At 43.2% G+C, this 24,482-nt stretch overlaps 1 protein-coding gene across 1 annotated transcript in view; it reads right to left on the reverse strand.

Annotated features, from left to right (window-relative positions):
* The window catches only part of GNB5 (G protein subunit beta 5), an 89,228-nt gene that overhangs the window by 8,628 nt on the left and 56,118 nt on the right, over positions 1–24,482 (reverse strand). Inside the window, exons 9-11 of the mRNA XM_033920464.1 lie at positions 23,048–23,096; positions 7,638–7,734; positions 982–1,148 (exon numbers count right to left, since the gene is read on the reverse strand). Of these exons, the coding sequence (XP_033776355.1) occupies positions 982–1,148; positions 7,638–7,734; positions 23,048–23,096 (313 nt within the window). The remainder of the gene's footprint in view (positions 1–981; positions 1,149–7,637; positions 7,735–23,047; positions 23,097–24,482) is intronic.

Here is a 24,482-nt window from a genome sequence, read left to right on the forward strand (position 1 = left end):
TTTTAATTAAGCGATTAATCAAATATAAATAAAACTTGAAACAGATAGGTGACACCTGCTGGCATAAGAGCTATTGTGGTACAATAGGTTGAGGCTGAGTTTTGGAGGGTTCAGCATACAATGTAAGAGGGTTATGGTAAGATGTGTACCTGGGACCTTTTATGTGAAGTTAAATGTAGTATCATCCTACATCCCAATGGCTTATGTTGTGGGTTTTTCCAAAAATGGTTCATAAAGATAGACACACTGAAGATAAGTGCGTCTAAGATATGACCATTTTTGAAAAAAAAAAGTCATTTATCTGGTTCAAAAATGATCAAGTTTGCTACTGGATTTTTGTATGTGTTCCACAAAACATCCAAACTCGAATTGGGACATCAAATCGAAAATGCCTCTCTTTGTTACTATGCTTCAGTGCAGGTCTATGGTGTAATTAACAGATATTTCGCCTGTTCCTTTCAAGATAAGAGACACAGAACAGTTACCTATTTGTTTGACAAATTCATATCTTGATTGTTAGTGCTGTTTTTATGGTGTGCATATGATATCTATATGATTTATATGATTTGCTGACTGTTCAGTTCTTCTTGATGTGAACCGCCTAGAAATTTTGGGTGTGGCGGCATACAAAAATAAAGTTGTTTATTATTATTACTGGTATTGCTGTCTCTTCCCTAACTGCCTGGCTAGAACCAAGAGAACAGGAGTGAGGACCTTTGGAGTCAGCTAGGATGAAGAGTCACTCCTTGTGCTTACAAAGACCAAAATCATGGGAGGGGGTTGAGAGGGGGAGAGGGAGGGTAGAAATTTTGGGTTGGATAGTATTGCCTTATACTGAAGGGTACCAGTATGACTGTTTATGTTTTGGGGTGGGGATTTGGCTATCTGGTGTATTGGTTATATTGTTTTGTGCTGTATTTGCCGTTGTGAAAATTCAATAAAACTTGTTAAAAAAACAAACAAAGACCAAAATCCTCTTACCCGTAGAGTGTGATCCCATGATCCCGAGCAAAAAGCAGTCCCATCAGGGGAAACCCGTAGAGTGCTAACACGATTTTCATGTCCAAACAGAATAGATACTCGAGTCCCCTTCAGAACATCCCAGACATTTATAGTATAATCATTGTATCCAGCAAATAATAAGCGACCTACAACATAAAAACAGAGAACAACAACATTTAAACCAGTGATTCCCAACCCTGTCCTGGAGGAACACCAGGCCAATCGGGTTTTCAGGCTAGCCCTAATGAATATGCATGAGAGAGATTTGCATATGATGGAAGTGATAGGCATGCAAATTTGCTTCATGCATATTCATTAGGGTTAGCCTGAAAACCCAATTGGCCTGGTGTTCCTCCAGGACAGGGTTGGGAACCACTGATTTAAACAACTCAACCATCTGCTCTGAGACTAGGGACTCAACATACCAAAGCAAAAACATCCCCAAGTTTTCCAAGGGCAAGTCAACCCATAGGTCAAATCCCAAACAGGTGCTAGGAAAAATTTTATGTTGTCCAGCCATGTGATCTCATCCACCCGATTGCAGCATTCCATTTCCAAGCAAGATAACACTAAGGCAGAGGTAGGGAACTCCGGTCCTCGAGAGCCGTATTCCAGTCGGGTTTTCAGGATTTCCCCAATGAATATGCATGAGATCTATTTGCATGCACTGCTTTCAATGCATATTCATTGGGGAAATCCTAAAAACCCATCTGGAATACGGCTCTCGAGGACCGGAGTTCCCTACCCCTGCACTAAGGCCTCCTTTTACGAATCTGTGATAGCAGTTTCTAGCGCGGGGAGCTGTGGTGAATGGCCCGCACTGCTCCCAATGCTCACTGTGTTCCTATGAGCTTCGGGAGCAGTGCGGGCCATTCAGTACAGCTCTCTGCACTAGAAACTGCTATCGCATTTTTGTAAAAGAGGGGGGAATTGCATTAAGATGATAAAACTGAAGAGGCAGCACAGAGCTTCAGTCCATAATGTGGATACCTTACTATAAGCATCGTTTCCTCATCATCTTTGGGGTATCAGAAATATTTGTACAGTACGAACCACAGAACAAGCACAATGGTTCCAGAGCATTAATATACACTCACATAAAATGACATTTTTTTTTGTCTCGAACGTAGAGCAGTGGATCCAATTTGGACCTGATTTGGAGATGTCATCAACCCTTGGTATTTGCAAGGGACAGATAAGTTCAATTTTATTGTTTCCATATGTTTAAATTGGACATGCATAAAAGGAATGAACATTTAACAAATTAGTCTTACTGCAATATATTTTGATCTGGAATAGGTGCGGGAACATGATTGTGCTATGATGGTTCCTTTTTATCTTTTGAGATATGACAGTGGTGGAGGTTTCTGAGCACATCACATTTTTAATTAAGTGTTTATAAATAAAAATATATAGAGAACCACATCTATGTTTACCATACGCTGCTTTCACTCATTTTCCCTTTTCCTTCACCCTAGAACCCAGAAACAGCTGACCACGTCAGAAGTTTCTGCTCTGTTCCCCCAGTTTCTGGATTGAGGCTCATAGTTGCTAATGTGGCCTGTCTGAAAAGGTTCCAATCCCTGCTACAACGCCACTGATGGCAAAAATCAGGGCTGTGCATCCATGTTCATAAGCATGGCTTTAAAAATTCAGCGTGTGCAATGTGCAGAAAAGAATGGCCTTAGCACACCCCAGGATTTTCCCACATGCGGAGTCTGCACTTAATGCAGTTAAGTGCTGATATTCAGCACCTAAACCCCCACCCCCCTTTTACGAAGCCGCGTTAGGCTTTATTTTATTGTGGGCCGCAGTGTTATTAGCTCTGATGCTCATAGCATCGGAGTTAATACTGCCACATCCGGTGGCAAAAAAGCCTACCGCGACTTCGTAAAGGAAGTATTAAGTTAGGCAGCCAAGTCAGTCCTATTTTTATGCAGTGTTGCTTATGGGGTTAAATGCTGAATATTGCACTTAACTTCATATGAGATAGATGACTGTATAAAACACAACACTCACTGTATTTTCATGTGGAAATAAAGTCGTATACTGCATAGGCTTACTCTGGAAACTCAGTTTCAGAAAAATACTGCCATTAGGAAGAAAACTTAGGCGTCAATATTCCACTGGCAGTGGTGAGTGTTTTTTTTTTTTTTTTTTTTCAACCGGCAGCAGCTTCATTCTTGCATATTTAGTGCCAGGCTATGTCATGACACCAGCACTGAATATCTGTGTTTTATACAGTCATCTATCTCTTATGCAGTTAAGTGCAATATTTAGCATTTAACCCCATAAGCAACACTGCATAAAAATAGGACTGACTTGGCTGCCTAACTTAATACTTCCTTTACGAAGTCGCGGTAGGCTTTTTTGCCACCGGCTGTGGCAGTATTAACTCCGATGCTATGAGCATCAGAGCTAATAACACTGCGGCCAACAATAAAATAAAGCCTAACGCGGCTTCGTAAAAGGGGGGTGGGGGTTTAGGTGTTGAATATCAGCACTTAACTGCATTAAGTGCAGACTCCGCCCACAGACTGCCACAGCTGGATTTGAGTTTAGCAGTCTATAGTGAAATCCAGCTTCACTAACCAGTTAGGAGCCGCTGAATATCAGTGGATAGCTTCAAACAAGCAATTTAACCGGCCAAGAGCCAAGTCTGGAAGGAGTGGCCTAGTGGTTAGAGATACAGCCTCAGCACCCTGAGGTTGTGGGTTCAAGCTCTACGCTGCTCCTTGTGACCCTGGCCAAGTCACTCAATCCTCCACTGCCCTGGGCATGATAGCTGCTTCACTCCTGGCGGTCCAGGTGGGAGGGGTAAGGAAGTGCACATTTGTATTTCCCCCTGTACTCAGTAAATGGCAGGGCTCTGATATGGTGCTTTCTGGTCTCCACACTCAACAGATCATTTTGTAAGGAGTGGCAGAGGTCAGGAGCCTTAAGGAAAAGCGACTCATGCATGTTCCTTGCGAAGGTGGGGAGTGTCGGTGTGTCATTGTGAGCCAGACTGGCTCTAGGGGGCAGGAATAAGCAAAGGTAAACATTAATATTAAGAAGGTGCTATCTTTGGTCAAAGAGGAACAGACCTTCTGCCCAACAGGTTGTACCAAGAACTAGTGAGCAGGATAGGAAGTTGAGAGAGAGAGAGAGATAATTACACTTCATAAGAACATAAGAATAGCCTTACTGGGCCAGAATAATGGTCCATCAAGCCCAGTAAACTATTCTCACGGTGGCCAATCCAGGTCACTAGTACCTGGCCAAAACCCAAGGAGTAGCAATATTTCATGCTAACGAACTAGGGTAAGAAGTGGCTTCCCCCATGTCTTTCTCAATAACAGACTATGGACTTTTCCTCCAGGAACTTGTCCAAACCTTTCTTAAAACCAGCTACGCTATCTGCTCTTACCACATCCTCTGACAACGCGTTCCAGAGCTTAACTATTCTCTGAGTGAAAAAATATTTCCTCCTATTGGTTTTTAAAATATTTCCGTGTAACTTCGAGTGTCCCCTACTCCTTGTAATTTTTGACAGAACGAAAAATCTATCTACTTGCACCCGTTCTACTCCACTCAGGATTTTGTAGACTTCAATCATATCTCCCCTCAGCCGTCTCTTTTCCAAGTTGAAGAGCCCTAACCATTTTAGTCTTTCCTCATACGAGGGGAGTTCCATCCCCTTTACCATCTTGCTCGCTCTTCTTTGAACCTTTTCTAGCGCCACTATATCTTTCTTGAGATAAGGAGAATTGAACGCAATACTCCAGATGAGGTCGCACCATGGAGGGATACAGGGGCATTATGACATTCTTAGTCTTGTTAACCATCCCTTTTTTAATAATTCCTAGCATCCTGTTTGCTTTTTTGGCCGCCGCCACACATTGAGCAGAAGGTTTCATCGTATTGTCTATGATGATACCCAGACCCTTTTCTTGGGTGTTAATCCCCAAGGTGGACCCTAGCTTCCGGTAACTGTAATTCAGGTCATTCTTCCCAATGTGCATCACTTTGCACCATTTCCCACCACTCTCTTTAGGGTTTCATAACACAATGCAGCTCATATGTCTTTAACTCTTATTTATGAAAAGCCTTAGAGGCAATGAACTTATCAAATTCACATAAATCAAATGTTATAAATGCCCATGGTATTTATAAAAATTTAATGCTACACTTCAAAGTGCGAATTAAGAGAGCATTGTTGCTCACTTGTAACAGATGTTTTTTGTAGACTGACTGATTGATTAAATGCACACAGTGGCATAGTAAGGGTATGTTGCACCCGGGGCGGTAACACCCCTTCCCCGTTCCCACCCCACCCCCGCCATGTGCTCACCCACTTCCCTTTCGCTGTTCCTTTTTAACTTCTCTGGCATGAGCAGCTCGCCCGTTGACATCACTTCTTAGGCGCTTTTCTACACTCAAAGCACCATCTTCTCTGCCACAGCCTCCTCCCTCTGGAATGCTATGCCGTCACACCTCAGCCTTGAAAACTCTCTCGACAAATTCAAAATCAGCCTTAAAACTTTTCTATTTCAAGACGCTTACCAAAAAACAAGATAAGATCCCTTCTCCAACGACTAATGAGAATCGCTTTTAAGAAGCGACTTCCCTTCCCTATCTGTTTTTTCCCTCCCCCTTCTTACTTCCCTTTAATTTTTATTTTAACTTCGATGCAATTTTGAATCTTCCCCCTCCCCAGCACCTCTCGTATCAATTTTGTCTATGTTCTTGTCTTTGTCCTGTCCACATACTGTCCTATTTATTTTTTAACTTAAATTTTATTATTGTAAACCGACCAGATACTTGTCGATGGCCGGTATATCAAACTGGAAATAAACTTGGAAACTTGGATAAACTAGTGACATCAAAGAGAGTGCCGATGCCAACGCAGGCAATAACCTCATGCTGGGGAAGTAAAAAAGGTACGGGGGAAGGCAAGTGGCACGCGCATGCGACGAGGAGCGAAGGGGGGGCCGAGAGTAGAGCGGTGCTGCACCCTTAGCAAGACAGCGCCCAGGGCAGACCGCCCTTCCCCCTTACTACACCACTGAATGCACAAGTACAGTAGGTGATGTCATCAGATGTCACCAGGACAAACAGCTCTCCTAGAGCTCAGAACCTAGTATAAGATCTGAGCATACACGGCCCCTTCCAAGCAAAGTTGTCTCCTCAGATAGTTCCAAAGTTCATAAAATTTAGGAAACTCTCAGGTGGGAAGGAGGGGACTGTGTGCCTGATCAATCTTCCTATCTCAGGAAAAAAAATCTATTACATATGAGCAACAATTTTTTTTCTATCAACATGCGAAACTAAGGGCTTCTTTTATGAAGCTGCGGTAGCGGTTTAACGCACGTAATTGCACACGCTAAACCGCCAGACGTGCTAGCTGCTACCGCCTCCTCTTGAGCAGACAGTAGTTTTTCGGCTAGCATGGGGTTAGTGCGTGATTAAAAGTCGCACGCGTTAAAGCCGCTACCACGGCTTTGTAAAAAGAGCCCTAAGTCACCCACATAGCTAAGAGCTGTTCTTTTATGTACTGTCCCATATTTAAGAGCAGCCCACACCAAAAATTAGTGTAAAAATATCCCTCCCACAGGACATATGATATTATACAGTTATACGAGGGTAAATCAAAAAAGTAAAGGCAAAATACATTTAATGGCTTTAATAGAAGTAACTGTGAGCAATTGGACATATTAATTTTCCACACAGTCCCTATGCAAGATGATGCATTTGTTGTGTCGTTCAACTAGCTTCTGCATTCCTGCAGAGAACAAGTTTTTTGGTTGCTGGGATATTCAGCAGGTGAGCACCGCTTCCTTTACTTCATCATGCTTTGTCTTTTGCACTCCGGGTCTCAGTGGTGCACCCATATCTTGTCGCCGGTGACAATTCTCTCCAGGATACTTGGATCTTCTTCATACCATTTCAGGAACTTGGTCACAACCTCTACATGCTGTTGCTGTTTGGGAACCCATCGTATGCAGACTTTCCTGTATCCCAAGTCATCATGCATTATGGCAAATGCGGATTCATAGCTGATATCCAAATCTGCAGCCAACTGAGACACCATTATCTGTCATTCTTCTCTAATCAAGGCATCTGCCCTATCAATGTGCTCTTATGTGTGCGATGTTGATGGGCGACCAGAACAACCATCATCGGTTACACCTGTTCTTCTCACTTTAAACCTTTTTACCCACTTATAAACCTTTAGTTGATTCTTGGTGTATGTCCCTACAGAATCAATATCCAACAGTGTTCTTCAATGGTGCAATCTTGCAATGGAGTGTCCATGTTTTTGACCTCATGGCTGCCACACGACTAAAGGCCAAGCGCTGCACTGTGAGTAGACGAACTACCAAACAGGCAATGTACAAGTACATATTTTGCATTTCGTTAGCTCTGCTCTGGTTATCGCGTAATTTAACAATTGCCTTTAATTTCTGATTCGCCCTCGTATAAGTACATGCAGCATTCATCATACATAATACACTTGAACAAACCAAAGCTCCAGTCTTGAGGTGGAGTTACATGTTAGGTGCTCTTCCTGACTTGTGATTATGTCTGTCTGCGGTCTGGGAACTATTCTCACTTGTGTGCACTAGGAGAAGGTTTTTTTTATCAGATCTTACCGCTTAGAGAGAAATCCACACTAGAGGCTCCAAAAATAATACTTTCCTTGGAATAAATGGCCACTTCTCTGTCTGCACGGAGATCATACAGACGACACTAAGTGAAAATAAAAGAGGAAGAACCAGAGCCTGAGATCAGGTAACGACTGAGGTTAAGATTCTCTGCCAACCCCTATTTCAGCTATTTCTCCAAAATAAATACTTATCTATACATATTCAAACAACCAGTGTAAAGATGTACACACTTTTTAAAATTTGTTTTGGGCAAAATCACTGCAAACATTTTTGTACCAAAACTCAGGATAAAAGATGCATTAATTCTAACACTGTAGACCAGTATTTTTAAGATCGGTTCTGGAGTACACTGTAGCAAGTTTAGTTTTCTGGATAACTACAATGAATATGTATGAGAGAGATTTGCATTGACAATTATTCACACAACAACCCCACTGCTTTCAAATATAACCCAACCACCATTACTAAAGAAACAATATAAGCAAAAGCCTCAGGTTGACGATGAGCTATACATACATCATATACATCACAGGCATATAAAACCTCCAAGGTTCAAAATTAGACTTAAACAGAAAGAGATAAGCAAACTTATAACCATGCACAACACAATCAATACAGTCCCCCTGACCTACGTTTCGTAGCTGAAGCCACTTCTTCAGGGCAATGGGAACAATAAGAACTTTGAACAGAATATAAATCATAGTGTCATTACTGTTAGCACAGCCATCTGCGCCAATATAATTCAAAATGTTGTACTCTGTGCTATTGTTGCTTCTTCCTTTCAGCTTCAGCCTTCAAACATGGTGCTTCACCGTTTTAAAGACTCCCCTCACCATTCAGGCAATGATTCTCATGATTGGATGGAAGGCACAACAGGCTCGCTAACAGAGGAGCAATCAGACTTAACAAACAGACATTAATAGAAGTAAAACCAATCAATGGCAGTGTTTAATCCTTTCAATTGAACCGTGTTCAAAGTGAAAATCCAGTATTGTTCATGTTGCTGTAAGATTAACCTCCAATTACTAGCTTTGGCATCTGAAGGAACATGATCCAACAAACTATGAGAGCTTTCATCCTCCTTACCTTTCTCACTTTATCAGAGGTTGTGCTCAATGAAAGAAGACTTTAAAAATCACTCAGTGGGATTGTCTGACAGGTTACAGCAACAGGGTATCCTGCTCATGTGATATGCAAATCATATTAACGAGCATTATGCATGAATTGCGATCTGTTTTTTTTCTCCTGCTCATAAGATGTGACAGAGGTTAAAGTAGTGACGTATATAAAGTATGATGTCAGAGCACACCAGCTGAGTAGGATCATTCATTGACGTTGAAACATTATATCTATTATGCCATGTTTTGCAGAACAGCGATTACAGATTGCATATAGAAGGGAATTGAACCTCAAGGAAAGTTTGAGTCCAGCGATGTTAAGAGATTCTTCATCAGTAATGAATGACAACACGGGGTGGGGGGGAGGGGGTCATAGTCTGTGTGGCAGTTGTAAGGCATGTGAAGTCATGTTGACAACTTGTGAATTTATGAACCCATATGATCAGAAAAAATATGTTTTGTGACATGTAACTACTTGTGACACTACCTTTGTGGTCTTTGTAATCCTTTGCCCATGCCAGAAATTGAATGTGGGAGATACTATTAGAAAATTGAAATTGACTGAACATGTAGTGCCATCAGTAGACACTGAATCTGTTGTGCGCACACATTTACTGATTGCGTTGCTTTCTGCTGGATCATATTCCTCCAGGTGCCCGAGGTGGTATTCGGAGTTATACTCGACACTACCCTATCTTATCAGCCCCAATCTCCAACCTATGGAAAAAAAATCTTCTATGGAATGAGACAACTGAGATTAATCAGATCCTTCTTCCATGATCATCACTTTGCCATACTGACACAGATGCTTGTGCTTTTCCGACTACTGCAATTCTCTCTGTACTGGCATTAACTCTACCTTCATGCACAAACTAAAACTAATGCAAAATAGAGCAATAACTGAAAAATATGATTCCATCTTGCTTTACTACGGTGCTTTAGACAGCACTGACTTCCTATTATTGCATGCATCACCTTCAAACTATCACGTGTAATATTCCACATCCTATAAGCAAACTCCACAGAGTTTTTCATCAACTGCTGGTCAATATCTGCCAGAAAACTTAAAACATTTCAATTGATCCTTCTCTCTCCCAAAGGTGTAAAATACAAGCAGGTATTTAACTCACTACTCACCTACCTCAGCACCAAGACCTGTAACAATCTTACAACAGTTATCAAGACATAACCCAACTACCCCAGATTTTGAAAGAAATTGAAGAATTTCCTTTTTAAGAACATATACTCCATTGATACTTAACAAGTATGCTCTTCCACAGTAACCTACACAGCATTTCACCCTTCCAGAAACCACAAGAGCATTTTGCGATACAAGAAGGTTTTAAAGCCTGTCCCTTCTTTCTGGATGAGTATATCTCAGAAGGCAATCTCTTTACTGTTGATGGTGGCCGTGAATTTGATATTAGGTAATAGGCCATTAAGCCACATAATAAATGTCTCCAAATCTTGCATCGACGCAGTCCAAATGAAGAAAATATCGTCACAAAATCTTTTCCAGACAAATACATTACTGAAGCCCTCAGAATTGTATATGAGATTTTCTTCCATATCGGCCATGTATAAACTCGCTATGGACGTGGCAACAGACGCACCCATAGCAATGCCATGGATTTGTTCAAAAAAATTATCCATTGAACCAGAAATAGTTTCTAGTTAAAACCAACTTAGCTAAAGTCAGAAGAAACTCTGCAGGGATCCTGGGATGCAATGTTTTATGACTAAAGATCCTCTGAGCATGTTAAGAGCTTCATTAGCAGGGATCATAGTGTATAGTGAAGCTATATCTAATGTAACTAAAAACCAGTCTTCACTCACCATAGTTAAAGAAGATAGTATAGATAACATGCGAGTGGTGTCTTTTATATACGATCGTATGTTATTGACTTCCATTCTCAAAAATACGTCCACAAATTTTGAAAGGGGTTCCAGGACAGAATTTTTCATCGAGACAATGGGGCGTCCCGGAGGATGTTGCATATCCTTGTGGATCTTAGGGAGGAAATATATGCGAGGAGTCACCGGAGAGTTTTCCTGGAGAAAATCCATTTCCTTACAGGTAATGATGTTATTTTTATAACTCAGGGTTAAAACTTCAGCAATCTCAGTTTTGATTCTTTCAGTGGGATTCATAGGTAAACGCTTATAATGAAGAGTGTTGTTAAGTTGCCGGTAGGCTTCCATATTGTATTTTGTAACCGATTGAATTATAGTAGCACTCCCCCTTACCAGATCCTGATGTCAGTATTATCCTTCATTTGCTGAATAACAGCAAATTCCTCCCGGGTCATATTGTAATTTCTCTTGGATTTCATGAATTGGTCTTCAATGACCTCCAACTCATGGAATACCAAATCCCTAAATGTTAACAAATTAGAATGAAAAGGGCCCGGCGGGGACCAACCCGATTTAGACACTATAATGGACCCATCGGACCTGGCCACATGTTCAGAGAAAAAGATCTTAAATTGTAAGGAGCGTAATGGACGATATACTGATAGTCTTGTATCAAACAGGTCATATCTAGGGGTAGGGACAAAACCCAAGCCTAAATTTAAAGTATGCATTTGTTGTGCCGTGCAGGGAATATCCGAGATGTTGATGACAGAAGGAGTTTCAGTTTCTATAGACACTGATTGTCATTCCTGCTGGGATCTTGTTTGGGGTCTGTGAGTGGTATAACTGTCATCCTGAAAACCTACCCTTCGTGTGCCTCTTTGTCTATTTCTACCTCGCTGATGACGGGTTTAAATCTCGTGACAGCCCCCGCATTTGGTAAGCGTTTCTGCTTTTTCCTTTCTTTATTTAAATACATTAGAGGCATTTTTTGCCGTGTATGTTGTTAGATTTTCAGGATACAAGTTTCAATGTTATTTAATATTGTTTTATAGCATTCCTTGACCCTGAAGAAAGTTTCATTCTGAAACATGCATGTTGGGAGAGGAGAATATAGGATAAGTTATGTGAGGTCCCTTACATTTTATATAAATAAAAAACTTAAATAAAATCTAAACAAAACATGAATAAAGGTTGGACTGATACAGAGTTCAAGCAACTGGCTGGTTTTGCCTGATTGCTATCCGAAGGTCCATACAATGATTCTCTGTACAAAAAGAGAAGGTTTTGTAACTATATATCTTTAATGAAGAAGACAAAATAAGAAGTAAATGTGATTTTCTGCGTCAGCCTATGATAGATTGACATATATATCTAAACAACTTATATGCTATATGATTTGATTGAAGTTACAGCATTGATAATCGCATGTTTGTATATATCCATTCAGAAATAGACATACTTTCCATTATTAAAAGATGTAACATATTAGAGTGCCATTGACTATAAGTTGGACAGATTGATTTCATCTAAAGTGAAAGGATAATCTTCAAACCTGTAAGTATAGTTTGTTTTAAAAACTTTTAAATCTAATTGGAATAGGATGTTGTATATCAAATAACCAAAATAAACTATAACTATTACAAGGCCATTTGGTGTTCCACATCCAGATGGGCTCACCAACATTCTGGAAGCTCATGCGTATCTATTTTATCTAATATGCATATCTAATAAAGTTATTATTATTATTATTACTGCATATTTATTGAGGGTATCGTGGAAACCAGAATGCTAAGGGCTACTGCAGGTCTGGCTTGAGAAACCCTGCTGTAGTTACAATCTAACCCCTGTCTATGAACAATACACCCTGTTGGCTCTGCTCTGGTGTTTTCTTTTTACTGATATGTTAACTTATCGGTGTTAGACAGCTGTGTCTGTGGTGGAAACAGGATAGAAACAATCCCAAAGAAAAGTGCAGCAATTTATAAAAAGCGTTGGTGGCAGAAAACCCTCAATATTGTTAAATCCACAAGGGTGGGGACTCTGGGGAAAAAAGGTAGGGACTGGAGTCTGTTCTGATCTCAGCTATCATTGATTCTTTAGTTTCATACACCCTATTCTTGCTAAGAATATGCCAAGTTTAAAGGTTTCATTGTAGTTCCAGAACTACTGTGAACTCAGCTTTTCTACACCCTTGAAGGGCTGTATCTACAAGAGATTCCTTTATAGATCATTATCATTCCAAGTAGGCAAATGGAATAGATGTTTAACCAACTTTATTTCAAATGCACCTTCCTATTAAACTTTCAGGAAGTCAATTGAAACCTATCTCTTTGATAAATTTCTCTGACTCCATTCCTGCCTTGATGTATCTTTAAAATGCTTCCAGATAAATTTTGACTAATCTTGACATGCTAATGTACCGTATTTTCACGCATATAACGCGCGCGTTATACACGATTTTTACAAACCGTGCATAACCATGCACATTATACGTGTGAGCGCGTTGTACACATGTTTTTTTTTCATTCGAATCCGGCATTCCCCCTGCGAACCGGCATCCTCCCCCCTGCTCGCGTCACCCGCCCCTCTCCCGCGATCCTACATCCCCCCCAGCACCTCAAAGACAACTCTTACCCGATTGGGCACCGGCACCGGAACCAGCACCAATGCACAGGATGTGCCAGTGCCAGTGCCCGAAGATCCTCCCTCGTTGGGTTGGGCTGGGCTGGGCAGGGCAGTGCGGTGCGAGAGAGATCCTCCTTCTTCCTGCGCCGGGCTGGACTAGGCTTTGAGCATGCGCAAATGCTCAAAGCCTAGTCCAGCCCGGCTCAGGAAGAAGGAAGATCTCTCTCGCACCGCACCGCCCAGCCCAGCCCAACCCAACGAGGGAGGATCTTCGGGCACTGGCACATCCTGTGCATTGGTGCTGGTGCCGGTGCCAGTGCCCAATCGGGTAAGAGTTGTCTTTGCGGTGCTGGGAGGGATGTAGGATCGCGGGGGAGGGGGGGTGACGCGAGCGGGGGGGAGGATGCCGGTTCGCAGGGGGAATGCCGGATTCGAATGAAAAAAAAAATGCTCTCTCGGGTAAGCGAGCGGGGGGGGGGGAGGATGCTGGTTCGGAGTAGGCAGGAGTAGGTTTTAGCATGCGCGGTATACGCGTGTGCGCGCTATATTAAATTTTTTTTTTACATAAATTTGTGTTCCCCGCGCGCTATACCCATGTGCGTGTTTTACACGGGTGCGCGGTATATGGGTGAAAATACGGTAATTTGAAAGTCTTGTTTGTAATATTACTGTTTCTTCATCTGTAAACCGCTCTGAACTACTTGCGGTTTATAAAAATATTGTGGTATATAAAAATTGCGGTATATAAAAATAAAGTTATTATTATTATTACTGCGGATGGGCAGACTAGATGGGCCATTTGGCCTTTATCTGTCATCATGTTTCTATGTTCTATGTTTCTATGACACTACTTTGGGTCCCTAGACTTAACTGGGGTTAAGTAGCATGGAATCATGCTACTTTTTTGAGATTCTGCCATGTGCATATGACCTGGATTGGTCACTATTAGAAACAGGAATTTGAGCTAGACAGACCTTTGGTTCTACCAGTATAGCAATTCTTATGTTATGTCCTCTTCATCCAAGAATCTTCTAGTGAGCTATTTAGTTGCAGACAAGTGTAAAACAAAATGCAACCTGGGATATATGTGAGCAGTTCTGAAGTCTGTCCTACTGGTGCAATTGCTGGGATTTGTGTATTTTCAAATCAAGTCTGTCTCTTTCTGGAAAGTTATAAGGATCGGCTAGTCAGAGGGAAATACCAGTGTTTTAACCTTGAAGGTTAGACACAGAGACCAAGGGAGGGGTTATTTCAAGATAAGAGCATCGTAAATACTGGCACTAGATTTCTCATTATTTGAGGAAAGCGTGGGAACCAGGACATAATATATAGAAATGAGAAAAATGCAGCATAAGTAATTGGCTGATCAAGGTTAGGTTACTGGGATATTGTTTTAGATTTGCATCCCTTTAAATTTATTTATTTATTTACAGGCATTTGGGACACCATCATTCGAACCTATGTGCTGCTGGGCAATTTACAAATGGCACCATCCACTATGTTGCCAAAATCTGAGCACTAAAATGAACTGTGGTTTGCTTCAATTCTACAATGGTATCTAGCAGTGGCGTAGTGAGGGTGAGAGGCGCCCCTCCCGACTTCTTCCCTGCGCATGCCCCTTCTCATTCCCCATACCTTTTTAACTTCGACGCGAGCAGCATGCCTGCGTCGGTTTCAGTTCGCCCTTTAATGTCACTTCCTAGGTTCGGGACCTGGAAGTGACATCAGAGAGAGTGCCAATACCAACGCAGGCAGCAATGTTGTTTGCGCCGTTGAAGTAAAAAAGGTACAGAGGAAGGCAAGGGGTGCACGTGCAGGAGGAGGAGTTGGGAGGCAGAGAGTAGGAGTTGCTTGTGCCCCTGGCAAGATGGCGCCCGGGGTGGACTGCCCCACCCACCCCCTCTTACTACGCCACTGGTATCTAGGCACCCAGATTCTGGACATACTTGCACTGACACACCAAAATGTATGCACACCCACTTTCAACAGGCATAAACGTAGGCATTTGGTAGTACAGTGGAACCTTGGTTTACGAGCATAATTTGTTCCAGAAGCATGCTCGTAAACCAAAATACTCGTATATCAAAGCGAGTTTCCCCATAGGAACTAAGAGAAACTTGCTTGATTCGTTCCCACCCACCCCCACCCCCCCGAGGCCAGCGGCGCTGCTCTACCTCCCCAAGAACCGGCATTGCTCCCCCCGCTCATGAATGCCCCCCCTGCATGATCCGCCATCCCCCCTGCTCGTGTCGCCCCCCCCCCCCCCGTGTGATCCACCATCCCCCCGCTCGTGGCGCCCCCCCCCGCGATCCGGCACCCCTCCACTCGCATCGCATCCCCCCGCCGCGGTCCAGCATCCCCCAGGCACCCACCCACCCACCCGATCACATTCCTTACCCCCATTTGGCACCGGCACCAACGCACAGGACATGCCGGTGCCGGTGTCGGAAGATCTGCCTTCTTCTTTGTGATGGGCCTTGAGCATCTGCGCATGCTCAAGGCCTACGGGTTCCCATTCTCTCCGAGATCGCGGTGGGGTGGGGGGGGGGGTGACGCGAGCAGGGGGTGCCGGATCGTGGGGGGGGGACTCATAAATCGAGGCACGCTCAGTTTCCAAGGTGCCGATTTTGCGAATGTTTTGCTCGTCTTTGGGTTCTGTTACAGGATGGCAAGAGGGCCTTCAATAGCCATTTGAATCAATGCAAAAATTATATGTAATTATATGTCCAACTTTGGCTCTTCCAATTGCCTCCTTTTTAAATGTAGCTTATTTGCTTACTGCCGCTTTACTTTCTATTATTATTCAAGAATAAAGACTAAACAACAGCACAAGTTTAATTTTTACTTATCCTTTTAATGCAGCGTCTCTTCTAGCATGCCCCAACGGGACCCGTATTGCTCAAAAGGGCTTTTTCAAGGGTTCATATAGGAGCTCTCATTTGGGGCTAGAGTTAGTCTGATTCAAATGGCTGTTGAAGGCCCTCTTGCCATCATGTAACAGAACCCGAAGCAGTGAGATGTGACCGTGTTCCACCCATGTGCACATCCTCTTGCAGATGCACTTGACTCCACTTAAGAGTGTCCTTATAGATTGGCGCTTACGAGGAGTGTACAAGTAAGTGGCAATTAAGGCACCATTTTTGCACATGTCTGTATGTAGTCCCCTTGTTCCCATGCCATAACTGTCCTCTGCGTAATTCTAAGATGATCTGACTAATTTCTAATCAGTATCCATTCAGGATTTTGTAGACTTCAATCATATCTCCACTCAGCCATTTTTTTTCCAAGCCCTAACCTTTTTAGTCTTTCCTCAAATGAGGAGTTCCATCCCCTTTATCATCTTGGTCACTCTTCTTTCAACCTTTTGAAGTGCCACTATATTTTTCTTCAGATAAGGCAACCAGAACTGAACACAGTACTCAAGGTGAGGTCGCATCATGGAGTGATATAGAGGCATTATAACATTCTTAAGACTTGTTAATACAGTGGTACCTCGGTTTGTGAGTGTTTTGCAAGACGAGCAAAACACTCAGCAAATTTTTGACTCGCAAACCGAGCACTGCCCCGATCAACAAGCACTTACAGGGGATTCTTCTTCCGTCTTCTGGCCAGCCTTCTACATCGGGTGCCTTCCGCAGGTTGGAGGACCTCTGTCTGGGCCTGCGCGGCCGGGTGCTGTCCCTCCTGTGCATTGCGTGTGACACGCACAGCGTCAATCATCGGCGTTGTGCATGTCGTGTGCGGCGTGCGGATGGAGTGGCGCTCGGCTGCTTGGGCTCGGGTGGAGGCTCTCCAGCATGCGAGGGGTATCCGACGTGGAGGGCTGGCCGGCGGATGGAGGAGGCATCCCTCTGAAGGCACTGCGAGGTTCTCCGGCGGCTGGCATCCACCCCCCCCTCCCCTGAAGCGGCACTGTGGGGTTCTCCGGCAGCTGGCATCCCCCCCCCGAGGCGGCACTGCGTGGTTCTTCTTCTAATGACGGACGGAGGAGGAAGACAGAGGAGGCAGATGGAGGAGTTGGCGCTGCAGCACCCGGCCCCGACAGGTACAGGTTCTGTAACGAATCGTCAGTATTGCCACTATTGTCTATGGGGAACTTTGTTTTGATAAACAAGATTTTGGATTACGAGCATGCTCCTGGAACGGATTATGCTCGTAATCCAAGGTACCACTCTAATCCCTTTTTTAATAATTCCTATCATTTTGTTTGCTTTTTGGCTGCCACCGCATATTGGACAGAGGGTTTCATCATATTGTTTACGCTGACACCCAGATCTTTTTTTTAGGCACTGACCCCCAAGGTGGACCTTAGCATCTGGTAACTATGATTTGGGTTATTCTTCCCAAAGTGCATCACTTTGCATTTGTCCACATTAAAATTTCATCCGCCATTTCGACACCCAGTTTTCCAATTTTTTAAGGTCTGACTGAAATTTTTCACAGTCTGCATGCAATTTAACAACATTGAACAGTTAACATAAGAACATAAGAATTGCCGCTGTTGGGTCAGACCAGTGGTCCATCGTGCCCAGCAGCTCACACGGTGGCCCTTTGGTCAAAGACCAGCGCCCTAACTGAAACTAGCCCTACCTGCGTACATTCTGGTTCAACAGGAACTTGTCTAACTTTGTCTTGAATCCCTGGAGGGTGTTTTCCCCTTCGACAGACTCCGGAAGAACGTTCCAGTTTTCTACCACTCTCTGAGTGAAGAAGAACTTCCTTACGTTCATACAGAATTTATCCCCTTTCAATTTTAGAGAGTGTCCTCTCATTCTCCATACCTTGGAGAGGGTGAACAACCTTTCCTTATCTACTAAGTTTCCTTATCCCTTCAGTCCTTGAATGTTTCGATCATGTCCCCTCTCAATCTCCTCTGTTTGAGGGAGAAAAGGCCAAGTTTCTCTAAACTTTCACTGTACGTCAACTCCTCCAGCCCTGTAACCATCTTAGTCACTCTTCTCTGGACTCTTTCGAATAGTACTGTGTCCTTCTTCATGTATGGTGACCAGTGCTGGACGCAGTACTCCAGGTGAGGGCACACGGTCCAAGCACCGAGCCTTGCGGCACTCCACTGGTGATGCTCTTCAAGTCTGAGTATTGTCCATTTACCCCCACTCTCTGTTTCCTATCCTCCAGCCAGTTTTTAATCCACATGAGTATTTCACCCTTGATTCCATGGCTCGCAATTTTCTGAAGTAGTCATTTATGCGGAACCTTGTCAAACGCTTTCTGAAAATCCAGATATACAATGTCGACCGGGTCACCCTTGTCTATCTGTCTGTTTACTCCCTCAAAGAAGTGCAGCAAGTTCGTCAAACATGATCTGCCTTTGCTAAAACCATGCTGACTGGTCCTCATCAAGGTGATCAATGATGCGGTCCTTTATCAGCGACTCTACCATCTTTCCCAGTACCGAGGTCAGACTCACTGGTCTGTAGTTTCCTGGATCTCCCCTTGAACCTTTCTTGAAGATCGGCGCAACATTTGCCACCTTCCAGTCTTCCGGAATCTTTTCCAATTTGATCGACAGATTGGCTATTAGTTGGAGCAGTTCAGCTATGGTCCCTTTCAGTTCCTTGATGACCCTCGGATGGATGCCATCCGGTCCCGGGGATTTATCGCTCTTAAGCCTATCAATCTGCCTACACACTTCCTCTAGACTGACCGTCAATCCTGTCAGCTTTTCATCTTCGTTTCCAGCATATAGAATATAGCCTTATGGGTTCCGGTATGCTTCTTCGGTAAATACAGACACAAAAATGTGTTCAGTTTGTCGGTGATTGCTTTGTTTAGTGTCATCTGCAAACGTAATCACCTCACTTGTCATTCCAATTTCCAGATCATTTATAAATAAGTTAAATAGCACCGGTTCCAGAATAGATCACTGTGGTACTCTCCTCCATTGAGAAAAATGGCCATTTAAACCTACTCTCTGTTTTCTGTCTGATAACCAATTCTTAATACACAATCCCATCCCATAAGTCTTTAATTTTCTCAGGAGCCTCTCATGAGGAACTTCTGTCAAAAGCTTTCTGAAAATCTAGATATATTAAATCAACCCACTCACCTTCAAAGAAGTCGAGCAAACTGGTGGGGCAAGACCTACCACAGCTGAACCATACTGACTCTTTCCCATTAAAACATGTTTGTGGATTTTAGTGACAAGTTACAGATCACTAACAGCAGATCAGCAATCACAATTGAATCTCAGATCTCCTTAGATCTAGGTGAATGGATTAGCTCCATTCACCTAGGAGCTAATCCATACTTGTCTCTACCGATGTAGATCTCCCATATATAAAACATCTAAATGGGGGATATGTACCAGTCCTGCATTGTAAATAGAATATCAACAGCAAGAAAAAAAATGTGTTGGCAGTAGCCAACTTATGCCTTTGATGGGGTCATATGTTGCAAATAAGATGGAAAGACAAGAGTTCTTCAGGCCTCAGTCAGATTCAGGCAAAGCCAGACAGACACGGGGGAAGTCACTGCTTGCCCTGGATCGGTAACATGGAATGTTGCTACTATTTGGGTTTTTGCTAGCTACTTGTGACCTGGATTGGTCTCTGAAGACGGGATACTGGGCTAGATGGACCTTTGGTCTGACCCAGTAAGGCTGTTCTTATGTTCTTATGCAAAAGAGCACATGCTGGTCGGTAAAGAAAAGTCTACCACACCCCTATCTGCCTGAGGATACTCCATTACCTGCCAACTGCATAGGGAAGAGTTGGGCTGAATTCATTTTCTAGTGATGTCATTGTTAGGTGCCTGCTGGTGCCCATTAAGAGCGAGGCACTGATGACATGCAACTGAAGGGGTGATCACCTTTCGTGACCCCTTCCAGGAACCCTGTGGGAGGCACATCATTTTTGGTCAGTTGGGACTAACTTGAGTGAGTTTTTTTGCATTGTTATTAACAAAATGGTCAAACACAAAAGGAAAATAAGCGTGCTTTAGAGAATGACACGTGGACAAATTTTTCCCTGTCCCCACAGGAACTCATTTTCCCGTCCCAGTAAGTTCTTTTCCTGTCCCTGCTCCATTCCTGTAAGCTCCATCCTCATCTGCATATGCCTCAAACACTTTAACATCATAAGTGTTCGAGGCATGTGTGGTTAAGGCAGAGCTTACAGGAATGGGACAGTGACAAAACTCACAGGGACAGGATGTGGAAACTGAGTTCCTGTGGGGACGGGGACAAATCTGTCCACATGTCATTCAAGTTTATTAGGTGTTTATATACTGCCTATCAAGGTTATGTAAGCGGTTTTACAATCAGGTACTCAAGCATTTTCCATATCTGTCCCAGTGGGCTCATAATCTATCTAATGTACCTGGGGCTATGGAGGACTGAGTGACTTGTCCAGGGTCACAAGGAGCAGTGCAGGGTTTGAACCCACAACCCCAGGGTGCTGAGGCTATAGCTCCAACCACTGCACCACACACTTCTGAGGGTGAACAGACAACCAGTGCAGGGCCCATAGATTAGTTTGTTATCATGAGGAATGCAAGACAGTTTTCACCAGCCCCTGAACTGGATACTTCCTAACCCCCACTCCCTTCAATAATATGTAGCATACTGGTCTAGACTTCCTCATCTCCAGATAGGGTAGAGATAGTAGGGGAAAATCAGATGATGAAAAACACAGGGGGACCGATGCAGTAGAAACTTGGATGTTAATTTCTTTAAAATGAGGAGAAAGAGAGGAAAATCACACTTGTCAGAGGCAGTATTGCTGACTCAGGGAAGGAATTGAAGCAATTACAAGCAGTAAACTTTGGTGAGAAAGTAGCAGGGATAGAAGGGTTTCGCTTTAAATTCTAAGGCATCTAATTTAGACTTGTGAAGGCAATCCTCCCATGTGAAGACTATACTTTCTAGTTGAAATTACAAAGATTCTCTGGGAAGACAGCCTAAGATGGCATTATTGAAGCTTATTGCATAAAAGAACAAGTTCATTGCAAGAAAATATCAATGATGGAAGCCTCTAAAAACAGCCTGAGAGCTGGTCTCGATGGGCTACTATAACAATGGGCTGGATGGCCCCAGTTGATCGCCCATGCGAAGACAGCTTGTAGGGAGGTGGGGAAGGTAGTAAGAGTATGGAGGGGTGGTGTTAGATGCTAGGAGGTAGGCTACCTGTTGGGTAGCGGGAAGTGATTGCCTGTAGGGAGAAGCAGAGCATGATGGGTGGGGATATAAGGGACATGTGCCTCCAAGGTACAGGGCTTTCCCTGTTCCTCGGAAGCAGTTTTTCCCTTCCACCTTCCCTTTTCTATATGAGGTTTATGTGGGATAGAGGGGGATTGGGGTTGTCGCAGCGGCGGTAATCCTGAGCTACAAAGTTCTAGTTCATCAGATGATGCGTGATTATTTGGTAGTGAGCTCAGTTGAGTGGTAGGGCCACAGGTCAGGTGACCCGGAGAGGGGGGAGCATGGAAGTCCATGCCAACCCCCCCCCCCCCAGGCTCATCTGGGGATGAGCAGTTAGGGGGAACTGAGCTCAGGTGAGTGAATATGCCGTGAGGCCGGTGACTTGGAATGGGGCATGGAGGTCCATGCCAGACCCTAGGCTCTTGCTGACATGGCGGGGTCAGGGGAATACAATTTTGAGTCTTGTCAAATTGCAATGCTTTTTGTAGCTCGGGATGTGAAGCAATTGTTGATTGCTTAAGTATTGTTGACCTAATAAACAAAGCTGCGGCCTGGTTATTACCATCAATAAAATGTTTGTGGTCTATTTATTGTTTACATTAATGATGAGGTCATAAGAGCTTGGAAGCAAGTAAAGTAAGGGACTGGTGATTGAAGGGATAATGAAAAAAAAGGGGAGGCAGGGTGTATGGAGGCGACAACTCAGCCATTCCAGATCCATTGAGGTAAAATATTGAGGTAAAATATTAGGGACTGTTATGCAGATAAAAATCCATTATTTCTATGTTATTTATATTGATATATTTTTTTTTATGTTGGTAGGGTTAAAGTTTCAATGTTCATGTTCATATGGAGTTTGTTAAGCAATTGTCTTTGTTGATATTTGCTTTTTTCACTGTTTTGATAACAAAAAACAAAGGTTAAAACACTACCATATTTTCTTATATTTTCCCAGAATAGGTTGCTTATAAGATGCTCAAAAATTTCTTTGCAAATGTGTTATAAATTACATCTGGCTTCTCTCTGGTAATTCAAGGGCTTAGAACAGCTTCAATGTTGAGTCTTTTGTCAAATCAGGTTCAGAAATTGGCATGAAATTACCTCAATTGCAATTGCTGCCATACACAAAAGCCTTCAAACTGAAGGCAGAGTAGCTATGGCGTACCAAGGAGGGGGGGATGCCGGAGCAGTTGTGAATCTAAGGGTCCTCCTGCGCACAGCCATCAACTCTGCCGGTCCCCCCTCCCTCTGACATCAAATTCCTATTCTAGGGCAGGGGACCAGCAGTGTTGACATGAGGTGCTCCGGCCAGACGAGAAGCTGCTCCGCTCCGGGTTCCCACCCCACCAGTTATGCCACTGGGGAGCAGACTATGTTATTGATATCAGCTTTATTAATTTTAGCCAGTTACAGTTGGCCACGATGAGGAGTAGGGGAGCAAACTTGCCAAAGGCACACAGGAAATCACAACTGTTCTCAAATAAAGAAGGCTGTGGTAAAAGGTTAGTTTCAAAGAGGTTGAAGAGGAAAGTACCTAAAAATTCTCTCAGGCTGGTAAGTTACAGAAACTCCTTCACTGGTAAATTATTCTAAACTTTCCACAACTGATAAGTGCACAAATTTACTGGAAAACTTACAGTGGCATCATCTGAACCAGAGGCAAATGCATCCCCACTGGGGTAGTACCTGAAAGAATAGGAATAACAATTTCCAATTTTGCAGCAGAAATGATAAAGAATAAAACCTTGGAAAAAGAAACAGTGAAGGTGCATTTCCACATGCTATGCTATGGCTACAATATTCTACCCATCAATGCATTTTCCGATGTTCATAATTATATTTTACTTTACCTAGGAATCAGTCACAGAGTGTAACATGGATTCTTCTCTGAAGTGCTAGCATTAATAATTTCTTGAACCTGGGCTGGATAATTTTACAGAGCTCTTTACCTGACAGAAAGGGCTGCGCAAAAACTACCCATGCTTAACCCAGCTCAAGAAGGCGTACAGGGAAAGAAGGTAGTTTCCGCCGAAAGACAAATAAAGAAAACCAGTGGTGACAACCAATTCAGGAGACCAACCTTGGTTTAATTTATTATGTTGTCCAATATAAATTTTGTGTTCTAGAGATTTGTGCATAACTTATATGCGACTATCTCTGAGAAAAGGTGACTAAAGAAACAAAAAATGAGATTTTAATGAATTCTGTTACAGCAAACTAACGATAATACAAGGGTCCAAACCCCATCCTTTTATGTGAAAAAATAAAAAACCAAAAAAGCCACAGCAGTTAAATCCTTGATTATTTTAACATTCATTATAATGACACCTCTGACTACTATACCTCAAAGTTTCTTGCTCTAATATCCTCATTCAAGCTTCAGCTGTGTTCCAGTATCCCCCTACTCCGCACCAGAATGGCCTCTGCCTTGATCTTGTCCTCTCCTCCAACTGCTCAGTTACCAACTTTTCTACCTCAATTCTTCTCCTCTCTGACCATCATCTCATAAGCTTCACAACTCATCACCCTCCCCCCAAGATATGACTAATCCTCAACAATACTTTCAGGTTATTGACTCATGCACTCTCTCCACCACTGTCTCCCCCCTTCCTCTCAAACACTATGTAGGTCTGTCAATGAGACAGTCTCTTCCTATAATACTATTCTCTCCTCTGCTCTTGATACCCTTGCTCCTCCTAGTTCATGTTCTGTAAACTGTGCCAAGCTCCAGCCCTTGCTGACCTCTAAGACCTTCTATTTATGTTCCTGTGCCCGCTCTGTGGAATGTCACTGGCTGAAATCTCACACTCATGCTGACTTTGTGCTGATCTCTTTTCAGTCCTCTTTCACTTATGAAAAGAGACTACTACACTCACTTGACTAATCCTCTTGGATCCAACCCTTGCTGTCTCATTGTCATACTCAACTCTCTACTCAAAGTGCCCTCACCTCCGACCCAGAGTATAGTTGAGTACTTCCACAACTCCTGCTGCCTTTTCTTCCTTCTCTGAAATAACTGAAGAGGAAACTGCACATTTTCTTTCCTCCTCCAAACTCACTACCTGTTCCTCT

Source organism: Geotrypetes seraphini, chromosome 14 (assembly GCF_902459505.1).
Source record: "Geotrypetes seraphini chromosome 14, aGeoSer1.1, whole genome shotgun sequence".
NCBI classification, from domain to species: Eukaryota; Metazoa; Chordata; class Amphibia; order Gymnophiona; family Dermophiidae; genus Geotrypetes; species Geotrypetes seraphini.